Source organism: Podarcis pityusensis (assembly GCF_964106645.2).
Source record: "Podarcis pityusensis genome assembly, chromosome: 15".
NCBI classification, from domain to species: Eukaryota; Metazoa; Chordata; class Lepidosauria; order Squamata; family Lacertidae; genus Podarcis; species Podarcis pityusensis.
This window is the reverse complement of record NC_138040.1, coordinates 22,234,013-22,248,020: the sequence shown is the minus strand read 5'-3', so window position 1 is coordinate 22,248,020 and position 14,008 is coordinate 22,234,013. Positions and strand designations below refer to the sequence as shown.

General features: G+C 45.3%; 1 protein-coding gene across 2 annotated transcripts in view; it reads left to right on the top strand.

The window, feature by feature from the left end:
• The window catches only part of UBASH3B (ubiquitin associated and SH3 domain containing B), a 78,021-nt gene that overhangs the window by 45,023 nt on the left and 18,990 nt on the right, over positions 1–14,008 (top strand). For both annotated transcript variants that reach the window (XR_013979952.1, XM_080983501.1), the window contains exons 2-7: positions 5,948–6,001; positions 8,327–8,513; positions 9,488–9,686; positions 12,159–12,328; positions 12,852–13,060; positions 13,793–13,928. Coding sequence is in view for 1 of the 2 variants with exons in the window: in XM_080983501.1 (XP_080839627.1) it covers positions 5,948–6,001; positions 8,327–8,513; positions 9,488–9,686; positions 12,159–12,328; positions 12,852–13,060; positions 13,793–13,928 (955 nt within the window). In the remaining variant the exon portion in view is untranslated. The remainder of the gene's footprint in view (positions 1–5,947; positions 6,002–8,326; positions 8,514–9,487; positions 9,687–12,158; positions 12,329–12,851; positions 13,061–13,792; positions 13,929–14,008) is intronic.

The following is a 14,008-nucleotide window of genomic DNA, read 5'->3' as shown; positions in this document are numbered from 1 at the left end:
CCTAGTTAGCAAGGCCAGAGCTCAGGGATGATGGGAGTTGTAGTCCAACAACATCTGGGGACCCACAGGTTGAGAACCGCTGTTCTAGAGTGTGTAAAATTCAGCCTTTCACAGCTTGTTTGTTTATTGATTTCTTTGTTGTATTTATATCCCACTTTTTCCTCCAAGGAGCTCAAGGCGGCATATACGGTTCTCCCCCTCCTTGTTTAATCCCCACAACAACCCTGTGTTGTAGGTTAGGCTGATTGGCATTGACTGACTCAAGGTCACCCAGTGAGCTGCATGGTCAAGCAGGGATTTGAACCCTGGTCTCCCGGATCCTAGTCCAACACTCTAACCACTACACCACACTGGCTGCTATGTTTGGACATGGTCCAGAGATGCATAGGAATGCCTTTGGGGCAATCCTCCTTACTGCCTCCAGCATGGCATGTGATGTTTACAGTGCCTCATGTACAAGCCAGTTTCGTGCAGGCTGACAGCATCTACAGAACCATGGACAAGGGTTTTTGATATGCTGGGGTGAGTGTCTGCAAAGCACACTCAGGCCCCAAACTTTTATTGTACCACACAGCTATTGCTCAAGACCTTTCTCGTAAAGATCTTATTGCTTAACTAATGACTGTGGCAAGGCTTACCAGTGCAAGACTTTGGAGGACTTTACATCCAGATCTATTTGAAGTCTGTATTTCACAACTGTGGGATTTAATATCAGGGGACAAGTTGGCGACGCATGTTCCTGAGAACTGGGCAAGAGATCTAATGCTTCTCATTCAGCTCGGCATAACTTTATTTTATATGTAGCATCAATAGAACATGACTATAGGCTACCATAGAATTTGAAAATGTTCAGCAGAGGGCAACCAAAGTGATCAAGGGGCTGGAATGACTCCCTTATGAGGAAAGCTGGTCACATCTGGGACTTTTTCTTTTAGAAAAGAGGTGAGTAAAAGGTGGCATGATAGAATACACCCAACGAAGCTTAACGTCAGCAAATTCAGGACAGAAACAAGGAGGTAGTTAAACTATGGAAGTCACTCCTGCAGGAACCAGTGAGGAACACCAAACTGGTGGCTTTAAAAGAAGATTAGACAAACTCATGGAGGAGAAAGCTATCAGTCTCTGCTAGTCATGAAGGCTATACTCTGCCTCCGTGGTCGGAGGAAGCAATGTTTCTTAATACCAGTTGCTGGAAACCGTAGGAAGGGAAAGAGCTCTTGTGCTTGAATCGTGCTTGTGCGTTTTCCAAATGCATCCGGTTGGCCATGTGAGAACAGGCTGCAGAACTAGATGGGCCATTGGCCTGATCCAGCAGGCTCTGCTTATGTTCTTATAGGCCTCCGGCGGCACATGGTGACTTGTGGAACAGTAGTTTTATTTCATGGAATGACTTGAAATGATTGATGTGCTGAAACTCGGTGCTTCTGTCAGGGGCGGGTGGGAGAGTTGGTTGTTGTTGTTTTCTTTATGGATATTTGAAAACAATAAAATGCAAACAAAAATTTAAAAGGCATCCATCACCACACATAGCAGGTTGGATCCAGATTCAGTCGTGCTTAGACTAGACCTGTTGAAACTTAAGTTGATTAGACAAATCCATGGAGATAAAAACCGTGAGTGGGTTCTCCAGTCACAATAGCTATGTTTTTCCACCACAGATGGAGGCAGATGGAGTAATTCTTCTCAATACCAGTTGCTGGAAAACACAGGAGGGAAGAGGGCTCTTTTGCTCACTGCTTCCAAAGGCATCTAGTTAACTACTTAATTTGCTTTATCCAGCAGGGCTCTTCTTATGTTTTTATTGCTTTAGTTATTAACTAAGTTAGTCTCCTCTGGCTTTCCTCAACCTGATGCCTTCCAGATATTTTGGACTCCAACTTCTATCAGATCCAGTCAGCATGGCCACTGGCAAGGAATGATGGGAGTTGTAGTCTATCAACATTTGGAGGACTTCACGTCCTCCCCCCCAACCCAAGCAATATATAGCCCAAAAAGAAGTTATCCTTCAAAATGTGCTACTTCTCCAGATTTGGAAATGCAGTTCTCCAAACAAAATATGTATATAATAATGCATATATAAAAGGGAAAGTGTGCATCCATTAGGGGAAATAACATGAGAAATTCTACAACTTTGCGTACTTATGTATGTGTGCATGTCTCTATGTGTATACACACACACATTCATTCATGTTTTTCTAATAGACTAATAACCATTCCAGTAAAGAGTCATGCCACTTATTCAGAGAAGCGATTCAGTCTGGTTGCTTTTCTTAAGAGCTAATGCCTCATTTCCTATTGCAATAGCTTCCTCTCAAGTAAATGGAAATGTTGCCATTATACCTTCACATTTATTGACATGCACCTCTGTATTGAATGGACATCCTTTGTGGTTACTGCTTACTCTCCGTAATGGACTGTATGGGAAGCTAAAACCTTTATGTGGCCGTGAACATTACATAGTGCGAGGGGGATGTGCTTTTTCCATTGGAGGTTTATGCAGAGAGCTGGAAGCGTCTGGCACCTGCCTTAGGAGCAAGTGGGTTTGCAAGGAATGGGGGGTGCCCAATGCCAGAGGGTTTGTGGGTGTGCCTTGCCCTTTTCTCCAGGGAGATCAGAGTATGCAGGTTGCCTCGCACCCAAGTATTGGTTAGGGCCAAGAAGCCTCAAGTGAGGCCATTTCTCTCTCTCTCTCTCTCTCTCTCTCTCTGTCTCTCATATCAATGATGCGAACTGCATTACAGCTTTTGTTGAGCAAGGAGTCAGTGTTTCCTGTATCCCTTAACTCCCAACATACCAAAGAAGTGATGAGGGGAAAGATTGAGGTGAAAATAAAACAAGTTATTCCAAACCGGCAAAAGCAAACCTGGTGTATGAAATGGTCTGATATATTCAATATGAAGAAAATTAGAAACAGAGAGCAGCCACTTTCACACCATGCATTTAAAGAACTATGTTGTTACTTTAAACAGCCATGGTTTCCTGCAAAGAGTTTGGGAGTTGTAGTTAAGGGCGCTGAGAGCTTTTAGGAGACCCCCCCATTTCCCCTTCCAGAGCTCCCTGTAAGAGGGATTGAATGTCAAAACCACTCTGGGAGGGGGAGCAAGAGTCTCCTAGCAACTCTCAGCCCCCCAACAAAACAACAGCTCCCAGAATTATGGGGAGGGGAGGGGAACCATGACTGTATCTTCGTGTATCTGCTGTTTTGTCTGTGTGTGTCTACTATTTTGAAGGCAAAAAAAGCCTAAACAAGAGTTTGGGTATCTGATAATGACACAGGTATTGGAAAAGATATCATTACATATCTTTAGGTGCCAGGCAAAAAGAAAAAAAAATCCTCTTCTCCCAGACCTTTGGTTACTTAAACAATTTATGGCCTTTTAAACTTTGTGTAGTTTCGGTGAGGGGTGGGGATTATTGGTTTGTTTGTATAGTTATGTATTTTTGTGGTTTCGTACAGTGAACCGCCCTGTGATCCTCAGAGGAAGAGTGCAATATAAATTTAATAAACAATAATAATAGGCGCTACCTAGCTCCCATAGTGTTTCCTGGCAAGAAAGCAGGCTTAGTAAACTGCTACCCATCACATGTTCCCACTGCTCTGGAAAGCAGGGAGCTCAAGGCAGGGTTTCCCTAAGGAATTTTCTCTTTTTCAATGGAGTGAGTCAGCAAAAACTGTGGGTGGGTTGAGGTGGCAGGTCTTTCCTGCTCTGTCATGTACCACTCAGTGCTGGGAGACTGGAGGGAGCCAGTTAGTGGCTGGTGGCTGTCAAAAAGAATAACCAGCCAACTCCTACCTGACTCCCCTTAGTTTGCTCCTAGTGATGCTATTACTGGCATATGCTAAAGCCAGGAAGGTCTTTGGCAGAAATAACTTTTTAATGCAAATAGATGCTCGATGCCACAGATAACTTGAGAGAGAGGGAACATTGTTTGCTGGAGAGAGTGGGTGGGGTTTGCCTTACATATGTGTAAGCTATAAAAAAGGGTGTGTGTGTGGAGATATGGAAAGATCTTATGAATAAATAAATGCAAAGGATGTCAGTGTGGAGGCTAAGAAGAGGCCTATATCTTGCAAATCTTAGAGGGGGTGTGCTGCATCTCTCTTTGGAGAGAAAGAGAGATTGCCCACCTTCTCACCATAAATTTCAAGCAGTATGATAACACTTTGAACAGTCACAGCTTCCCCCAAATCACCAAGGGAGCTGTAGTTGTGTTAAGGGTGCTGAAAGTTCTTAGGAGACCCCTGCTACCATCACAGAGCTACAACACCCAGAGTTGCCTGGGAAGAGGGATTTGACTCTTAAACCACTTGGAGAATTGCAGCTCTGGAATGGGGTGGGGGGTGGGGAGGGGTCTCCTAACAGCTGTCAGGACCCTGAACAAACTACACTTCTCAGGATTTGTTCAAGCCATACCTGTTTAAAGTGGCGTCATAGCACTTTAAATGCGTGGTGTGAATGTGGCCTTTGTGTTCGCACCACAGTGCCGTCACTGAGGACCCAACTAGATGCAAAATAGAAGTACCATGTGTGGTGGGTTCATTAATTTCAGTGAGCCTACTCTGAGTAGAACCTACTTGAATTCAATCCGTGATCTTCTGCAGTTTTTTCTTCCTTAAATTAAATAGAAGCTGGGGGTTTGATTTAGATTTAGATCAGGACTGTGATAAAGAGAGCAAGGGAAGATTAATCCCTTTCCATTTTCATTCTTGACGGAAATACACATACACACAGCTGCAAGTGTTTGGAGCTGTTTGCTTCTTTGTTGTTATACTTTTTATATTCTCCAATTCCTCCAAGGAGCTCAGTGCTGAGGCAGTATGTGTAGTTATTACCTTTGTCTCATTTTAACTTCACAACAGCCGTGTGATCTAGCTTAGGCTGAGAGAGTGTTGGTCCTAAGGCCACCTATGGCTGAGCAGGAATTTGAGATATTTGTTTCACTCTTGCAAGGATACAAATTGCAGGGGCGGTGGTTGGAATATGACAATGCACACCACCTTGAGCTCCTTCAAGGAAAGATGGGCTTATAAATCAACCGCAGTAGTTCAGGCTTCAGGCGAGACTCTATAAAAGAGTAAATGGCTGCTATTACCAGCCAGCAAAATAGTTCTGAAACAGCCTGCGGTGTTGACTGCAAAAAAAAACAAAACAAAACAAAGGCCGTTTTTGTTTTTAGAGGAAGTCAGCAGCTGGAAAATAATTGGGAAGCTGGAAATTGGTCTCAGAGTTCTCCACATGCCGCCCGCTGCTGCCTCTTTACCCCTACCCCTCCCGTAAGAGTTACTGGCGTTGTGATAGTGCAGCCAGCAAAAACTCTGTGCTGCCATTAAACTGCAGCTGCAGACTTCTGCATGAGCTGTTTCTCAGTCTTTCTGGACTCGCCTTCCCCAGTTAATCAGTCAGGAATCTCAGCGCAAGCTGAGAGGGGACATTTCGTTGAAAGCAGCACAAATGTCTTTTTTCTCTCCCTTCTGCTTTATCGGGGAATGAAAATAGATTGAAGGTGGTAAATTTTAAATAATCCGAGGGAGAATCCTGGCTCCCTCCCGAGGGAGAATCCTGGTGGCGCCCTCCCTGTGGAACGCCCTCCCACCAGATGTCAAAGAGAACAACAACTACCAGACTTTTAGAAGACATCTGAAGGCAGCCCTGTTTAGGGAAGCTTTTAATGTTTGATGTATCACAGTATTTTAATATTATTTTGGAAGCTGCCCAGAGTGGCTGGGGAAACCCAGCCAGATGGGCAGGGTATAAATAATAAATTATTATTATTATTATTATTATTATTATTATTATTATTATCATCAGGGTGGCAAACTTTCACCCTAGCTGTTGCTAACTTGTTCAAAGGAACGGCAGCAACTTCACCCTGCGATTGCCATCTAGTGCTAGCTGAGAGTGCTGACAGTGGGTCTTTCTTTCTTCCCTTCCTTCCTTTCCTGCAGGCAGAAAGCTCTGGCGTCTACAGGAGGCCGAAGCGTCCAGGCAGCTTGTGACTGGTTGGTATGAATTATGACCTTCTACACTCTTGAAAAATCAAATTTTTGATATCCGTATCAGGAGAAAGTACTTGGAATAGGAGTGCACATCAAGGGACGTGGCTGGCGCTGTGGGTTAAACCACAGAGCCTAGGGCTTGCCGATCAGAAGGTTGGCGGTTCGAATCCCCGCGACGGGGTGAGCTCCCATTGCTCGGTCCCTGCTCCTGCCCACCTAGCAGTTCGAAAGCACGTCAAAGTGCAAGTAGATAAATAGGTACCGCTCTGGCGGGAAGGTAAATGGCATTTCCGTGCACTGCTCTGGTTCGCCAGAAGTGGCTTCGTCATGCTGGCCACATGACCCGTAAGCTGTATGCCGGCTCCCTTGGCCGATCAAGCGAGATGAGTGCCACAACCCCAGAGTCAGCCATGACTGGACCTAATGGTCAGGGGTCCCTTTACCTTTAAGATGCCTTGTATCAGACTGTGGGCTTCATCATTGCCCACACTGACCATCAGCAGTTATCCAGTGTCTCCAGAAGGGGCCCTTTTTGTTTTCTTTTTCCCCACCCCATCCTGCCTGGCGATGCTGGGGGTTGATCCTGGAGTGCCCTGCATGCTCTGCTGCTGAACTACAGGAGCTCCCGGTGCAAACTTGGTCACCCTCCTCTGCACACGTTCCAGCTTGTCAATATCCTTCTTAATTTGTGGTGCCCAGAACTGGACACAGCCCTCCAGGTGTGGGCCTGACCAAGGCAGAATAGAGTAGTCCCATTACTTCCCTCGATCTGGACAGTATACTTCTGTTGATGCAGCCTAGATCTCACTGTAACCAGGTTTTCACAAGACATTTCACAAGGGCAAAAAGGAGGAACAGACTAGGAGATGGTGTTTTCCTAGGGACATGTTCCAGAAACTGGGGGGGGGGGGGGCAGTCCTGTCCCTTGTAAACAGGGACACTGGAGAGCATATGGTGTGGTGCCATTGCACTGCAGCGCTGTCAGTCGTGGCGATTGGAATGCTGTTTCCATACATGGAGGCGCATGGCCTGCCCCCACATCAAGAGCTGCAGCCAAACTGCCGTGGGCAGAGCTTCCATCTGGGTATGGGAGATTTTCACCCACAACCCAGAGCTCCTGAACCACCACCACATTTCCCACTGCACCCCCTGAAATCTGTTCTAGAAAGCTGGCAAGGAGAACTTCTGAAATATCACCAAGAGCTGTCCTCAGGACAAAGAATCTGGAGAGCTCTGGTGCTCTATGAAGGGCTGGAGCTCAGTGGTTCAGCATTTCCTTTGCAGGCTGAAGGTCCCAGGTTTAATTCCCTGCCTGAAATCCTTTCAAAAAAATTAATTTTATTTTTCATTTTCACATTTTACCACGTTTAACGAGAAAAACAGAACCTTTACAAATTTAATTTGCATTTCCCACAACTTCCCTCCCCTCCTTTCTGTGGTTATTTAATTTATATCTTTTTATTACTGCATATCCAATTCAAACCTATTTACTAATTTTCCTTCGTCTTCCCCTTTAATTATCTCTTAACGCACATGTTTATATCAACCCTGCTAACGTTTTAATTTGTTTATAATGTATCTTCAAATAATCAATAAATTTTCCCCATTCTGCTTTTAAAAAGTCTCTCATCTTGATTTCTTATTCTTGCGGTAAGCTTTGTCATTTCTATGTACTCCATCAATTTTAGTTGCCAATCCTCTTTTGTTGGAACTGTTTGTTCTTTCCATCTTTGGGCATAAATCATTCAGACAGCTGTGGTAGTGTACATAAACAGTTTTTTTCTGTTCATTGGGTACCTCTCCACCAGTTATACCTAGAAGAAAAGCTTTTGGTTTTATCACAAAAGTTATCTTCAGCATTTTTTTCAACTCATTATACATCATTTCCCATAAAGCTTTTGCTAACTTACATGACTGACAGCCTGGAGAGTCATTGCAGCAAGCCAGTGTGGCCAAAACTAAAGTAAATGGATCCTTATATTTTTTTTTTTTTAAAGGTAAGGAACCCCTGGACAGTGAAGTCCAGTCAAAGGCGACTGTGGGGTTGTGGTGCTCATCTCGCTTTTCAGGCTAAGGAAGCCAGTGTTTGTCCGCAGACAGCTTTCCCTTTAAATGGATCCTTAGTCTGACCTTGCATAAAGCATCCTCCTTTCTTCCCAGGAATGCATGCAAGACTCTTAGATTCTTGACTGTTTCTTTCTCGCTCCAGACTGATATTTTTTGCATCCTGGCCTCTGTATTGGTCATATTTTCTGACTGCATTCATTTGCCAAACTTGTTTCTCCTCTCTTGCAACGGCTGTTCATTTCCCCCTGTTTTTCCTTACAGGCTGTTTTCACACGTATGCGACCCCTTTCTCGATGACCCCCTGCCTCGGGAGTACGTCCTCTACCTGCGTCCCACTGGCCCCTTAGCACAGAAGCTCTCCGACTTCTGGCAGCAGTCGAAGCAACTGTGCGGGAAGAACAAAGCTCACAATATCTTCCCCCACATCACACTCTGCCAGTTCTTTATGGTGAGTTGGTCCTTTCCCCTTCAGCCTGCATTGATCTGTTGGCCAAAGTGCTTCCAGATGTCCTGTTTGTGGAGCACTCGTCCTCACTGACTTACACAAAGCTTCTGAGGAGGTTAGACCATGCCTGGTCTTCACTGAGCCTTTGATCTTCCCAAGGAGGTTATACAACAATGAGTATTCCTCCTGATTTCTTTGCAGGGTTTGCCTGCGTCTTCTTGAGGGTTTCTTGCAGGCATCTGCTTGGCCACTGTGAGAAGTGGACTAGATGGGCCATTGGCCTGATCAAGCAGACTCTCCTTTATGTTCTTAAAGCTACAATAAGTTGTACCAAACTGCTTAAGGCAGGCTTTCTGAGACGATGCTACTGTCCAGTTTACAAAGTAGCTGGCAGATCTTGGCCAAAGTGGAACATTCAGCTTTTGAAGACTCCAGTTGCTTGTGACAGCAATTGGTTAGTCCATGGAGTGTCCACACTGAGCTGCCATCTCAATAGGTTTCCCTGACTTTCCACCAAGAAAGGACACTTTTCATCTCTATAAGAAATGGGCAGGGCGAGTAAGACTGGCTTCTCTGTGCATCTCTTAATTATCTTCCACCTACAGGAAATATTGAAAAACACAACCTAGATAAAGTTCTCTGAACTTTATACTTTTTTTTGGTTTTGTGCTCATGCACGTCTGGGTGTCGGTATGAAAGTAACAGCTATGGAAACTTCACCTGGTAGACCACTTCATTTTGGTTTGCATGCCGTGGCGATGCAGTGAGTGGGTTGCTAACTGAAAGACATGTGGGGAAATAAGGCAAGTGTAACAGGAGCCCTAGTCCAACAACATCTGGAGGAAACTGTGTTGGCTACCCTTGGGCTGCAGAATCTTGGGACAATCCAACTGATTTGGGGGTTTAAAAGGTACACGTTTCCAGTGCTCATGGTGCATCAGATCATGGCCTCTAAACTGACCACAGTCTCTTGGCAGTGCGAAGACAGCAAAGTCGAGGCACTCTGTGAAGCTCTCCATGCTACTGTGACCCGGTGGCGGTGCAAGTTCCCCGTCCCTTTGCCCCTGGAGCTCTACACCTCGTCCAACTTCATTGGGCTCTTTGTCAAGGAGGACAGCGCAGAGGTCCTCAAGAAATTTGCCGCAGACTTTGCTATGGAAGCCACTTCTAAAGCCGGTGGGTGCTCAGGGCAGGATGCAACTTCTTTAACTTTTATATTTTATTTCTTTAATGCAAGATGTTTCTGTTCCACCTTTTAGACTTCTTTGCATATATGATTTTAAAAAGCCTCCCAGGGTAGTTTACAAAGTTGGGAAAGCCCCTGTAAAGTTTGGGGCCAAGGTATCTCAAGGACTGCTTGCTCCCATATGAACCTCTCCATGCTCTTAAGACTGGTGTGGGGCACTTTCAACCCTCCAGAAGTTGATGAACTACAGTTCCCATCACCCCTGGCCATTGAGCATAGTTTGCTGGGGCTGATGGGAGTTGTAGTTCAGCAACATCTGGAAGACTAAAGTTTCCCACCACCTGCTTCTAAGATCAGTCGGTGAGACATCTCTCCTGGGTCCACCCATCTGTTAAGAGCAGATGAGTAGTGAACAGAGAGCGGGGCCTTTTCTGTGTTGGCACCCACTCAAAGAACATTCTTAGTTCTGTAAGCTGGTTGCTCACACTTATGATCTTTCTGCACTAGGCTGAAATGTTTTACATATCCAGGTCTTTAAACTCAGTTTGTTGCAAGAGTGGCTGGTAGGGAGGGGCAGAACTGCAGACCCGGCCTCCTGACAGCAATATACCAGTGCTCTCAATGGTATGTCTACTACACTGTCCTGACTTTGCTGCTGTCCTCATGCTGTCCTAGAACACTGTAGCAACGCTGGTGCCAAGAGATCCATGGTGCCAGGTGAGGTATTGGAATAAAGTCTGACCACCAGGATGCCACCACAAAAAAGGCCCTGTCTTTGGAAGTGCTTGCCTAACTTTCTGAAGGTGCAAGGACACCTGGTGGAGGGCAGCTTCTTGTAGTGGGTGGCAGTCTTTTAGTTACAGAGGCTCCAGACTCCATGCTGTATAATATGCCCTTCGTAACACAAGTAAAGGGCTTTTTATCTTCCTGACATATGACCAGTTTGCCATTATTCCCACCTTCACCATGTTTTCAATATGCAGTTTGGCTCACTTGCTGGAGCCCTCTGCTAGATCCACTCCCCCACTTCCTCCACTTCTGGCAGTTCATTTGCTCTGTAGATTGCCTAGGGTGGTTTACATGCAGTGAAGTTTCTGCATGTGCTGAGATTATGTAGGAGCACAAGATATTTTAAGTGTTTAATATATATATTTTCTGTTTTATGCACTGTATTTTTTGGGCAGGGGTTTTTTTTCATTTCTGTAATTGCTTCAGCTACACAAAAATAAATAATATTCACAATCCAAAAAATAAACAGATTGTACAATGGGGCTTCCAGTCTCTGGACGTGTCCTGTGTGGCTCCTTCTATTTTCCAACACTTTGCGATGCAAAATATCAAGAGTCAGTCCCGAGAGAACAGACCCTTTTTTCCTTTTCTTTTTTTGAGCTCCTGGAGATCTGAACTTTCGTTCTTGAGCTAAGAGAGAGGTGCCCCACTGTGTTCTGCCTCAGCCCTCCCACTCTCATTGCTTCAAAAGAAAAACAGAATCTATACTTCCTCTGATTCATTATCTCCTGAGAAGGAAGCTGACATTTCGGCAGTTCTTTAACCTTTCTGACAGATGCGTGTTTGTTCTGTGCTTGCAATGCTGGTGCTTCCTGCATCCTCTCGGTGTCTCAAGATGCCTGTAAACAAAATCCTTTCGTGGATGGGCAAGAGATGGGGGAGAAGGGCCGTTCAGTTTGCATTAAAAGGCAAAGTTCTCTCATTTGCACCTTCGGAAACAACAGGCAGACCGAAACTCAGCCGTGCTTTGGAATTTGCACATCTCTGAAATTTTGCAACGCAGCTCTTCAGTCAAGCCATGCATCCAGAAATGCACAGGCTAAAATATACATTAAAATGCATATAGATATAGATATGAATGCATTTTTGTATTTCATATTCACTGTTAGGGAAAATTGCTTTGCAAAATGTGTATGCTGTGGGGGGGGGAGAGTGGGATGTGCAAATGTGTACATTAGGAGAGATTTGTGCTAATATGCTGGTGAATTGCACACAGAATTACCATTCCCAGAGTCCCCTTTGTAGAGAGATTTTTATTTATCTATCGAATCCCCACAACAACCCTGTTAGGTGGGGGTAGACTGAGAAGCGGTCACTAGCCCCCTGAGCTTCATGGCCGAGTAGGAATCTGGCCTCTCAGGTCTGTGAGGGGAATGGAAGTTTCCAGAAAACTCCCAGCAGATAACACTTCCCAGGATTCCTTGTGGGGTAGCCATGACTGTTTGAGGGGGCATGATATTGTGCTAAATGCATAGTGCAGATGGGGCCTTAATAATCTCTTACAAGCCTTATTTTTTATATATAAAAAAAATAAGGAATGTCTTCAATAGGGGTTGAAAAGACAACAAAAACATCCCAGAAGCACCTGACTCACCAGCTCTGAGCTAGGCTAACCTGGCTGATATCCAGTCGTCTCAGTGGCTCCCAACTGACCACAGATTTCCAATTTGCAGATGTCCACGTGGAACCCCATAAGAAGCAGCTCCACGTCACCCTGGCCTATCACTTCCAAGCCAGCCACTTGCCGACGCTTGAGAAGTTAGCTCAGAGCATAGACGTCAAGCTGGGCTGCGACTGGGTGGCTGCAATATTCTCCCGGGATATTAGATTTGCCAATCATGAGGTAAGCGTGGGACTCCTTGTTCCCCTTAGGGGAAATGAAGGCGGTTGCTGCGTTTGATTCCAAACATGCAGTGAGGGTGGGCTTTTGGGGTGGGAGTTGTTCTTGCAGGAGAATCCATGTCTGCTTTAATATAAAGTAGGCACAGGCAAGTTGTGGCTCCAAGGGTTTAATCCAGATCACGAGGTCTGTTCTGTCTCAACCCAGTGCCTATCCACATAAGATGTAGGAGCACTAGGGTAGGGAGGGCAGTTGCTACTGGGGAAAGAGATTTATTTTTGGTCGGTTGGTTGGGGAGGAGCCATTGCTTAGCCTGTGCTCTTCATAAACAAGGTCTCCTAGTTCAGTCCCGAACATCTCCAGGTCGGGCTGCAGATGTCCCCTTTCTGAAAATCTGGAGGTCCACTTCTAGGCATTGTGGGCAATCTGAGCTGGATAGACCAATGACTTGCAACAAGGCAGTTTCTGATGTTCTTCTGCTCATTCACCGTTGGCTTAAGGCTTTCTCCTTCTCCACCCCTTGCAGACCCTCCAGGTGATCTACCCATACACCCCACAGAACGATGACGAGCTGGAGCTGGTCCCGGGGGACTTCATCTTCATGTCTCCCGTGGAGCAAGTCACCACCAGCGAAGGCTGGATTTACGGCACTTCGCTGGCAACAGGGTGCTCTGGGCTGCTGCCTGAGAATTACATCACCAAAGCAGATGAGTGCGGCACATGGGTGTTCCATGGGTAAGAGGTCTGATCCTGCTTGCATGGGTGGCAAGGGCTTTTATTGTGGATGAGTCTGCCACTAGAAGGTCACAGCGTGGTGGTAGGGAAGCTCAAGCTGACTCACGGATGAGGGAGAAACAAGTCATTTTCGGTTCGGGCATCAATTATTGACTATGATTATGATTACTATATTTATTTATATCTCCCTAGTCAGATTCAGTCCTTTGACATTCATGCACCTATCTAACGATGGTTCATTCATTTAAATGGGTCTTCTCTCGCTGCCAATGTAAACCAGAGAACGAATAGAAAGAGAACCTGCTCAAGTAACGCTGCCACAAAAACCTCACACATAAACCAATTTTGAAAAAAGGAAAAATAATATGTAAATTTACCAGCCACTCTCTCCTCCCACCTCTCTTTCCCTTTCTATCCTGTACTAGATAGAGAATTGTCTAACGTTGAACATAACTCAGAGACTCTATGATCTCAAAAAGAGAGAGAGAAAGAGACATTGCGCATTCTTTTGTAATTCAAGAAAATATTTAATAAAAATTATTTCCAAAAGAAAAAAAAAGAAATTAGTTACTGCAACCCAGAAATCCTGGCTGATCATCTCACTCAGAGCCTGCCCAGTCCTTTTGTAAGATGCCTTGTACATACTTTATTATGGGGGAAAGTGGGCTGTACATCATTAAATAGATGAAATGTGCGTCAGCATCCACAAACCACCTGTGCCTGTTTTGGCAGGTCATATTCCATTCTGAACGCCACTTCGTCCCCCTCCCTCCTGATGTTCACTGACGGAGTGATGGATCGAAGGTTGCAGGAAGACCAAGGACCAGGGGATACTGGGCCCCTCACAATCTTCTGCCAGAGCATGCAGGTAAGGTTCATCTGCACCTTTACCTGCCTCCAAGGCAGGCTGAAACACCAGAAGGGGGGAAAGGAAGGCTGGTTATTTAT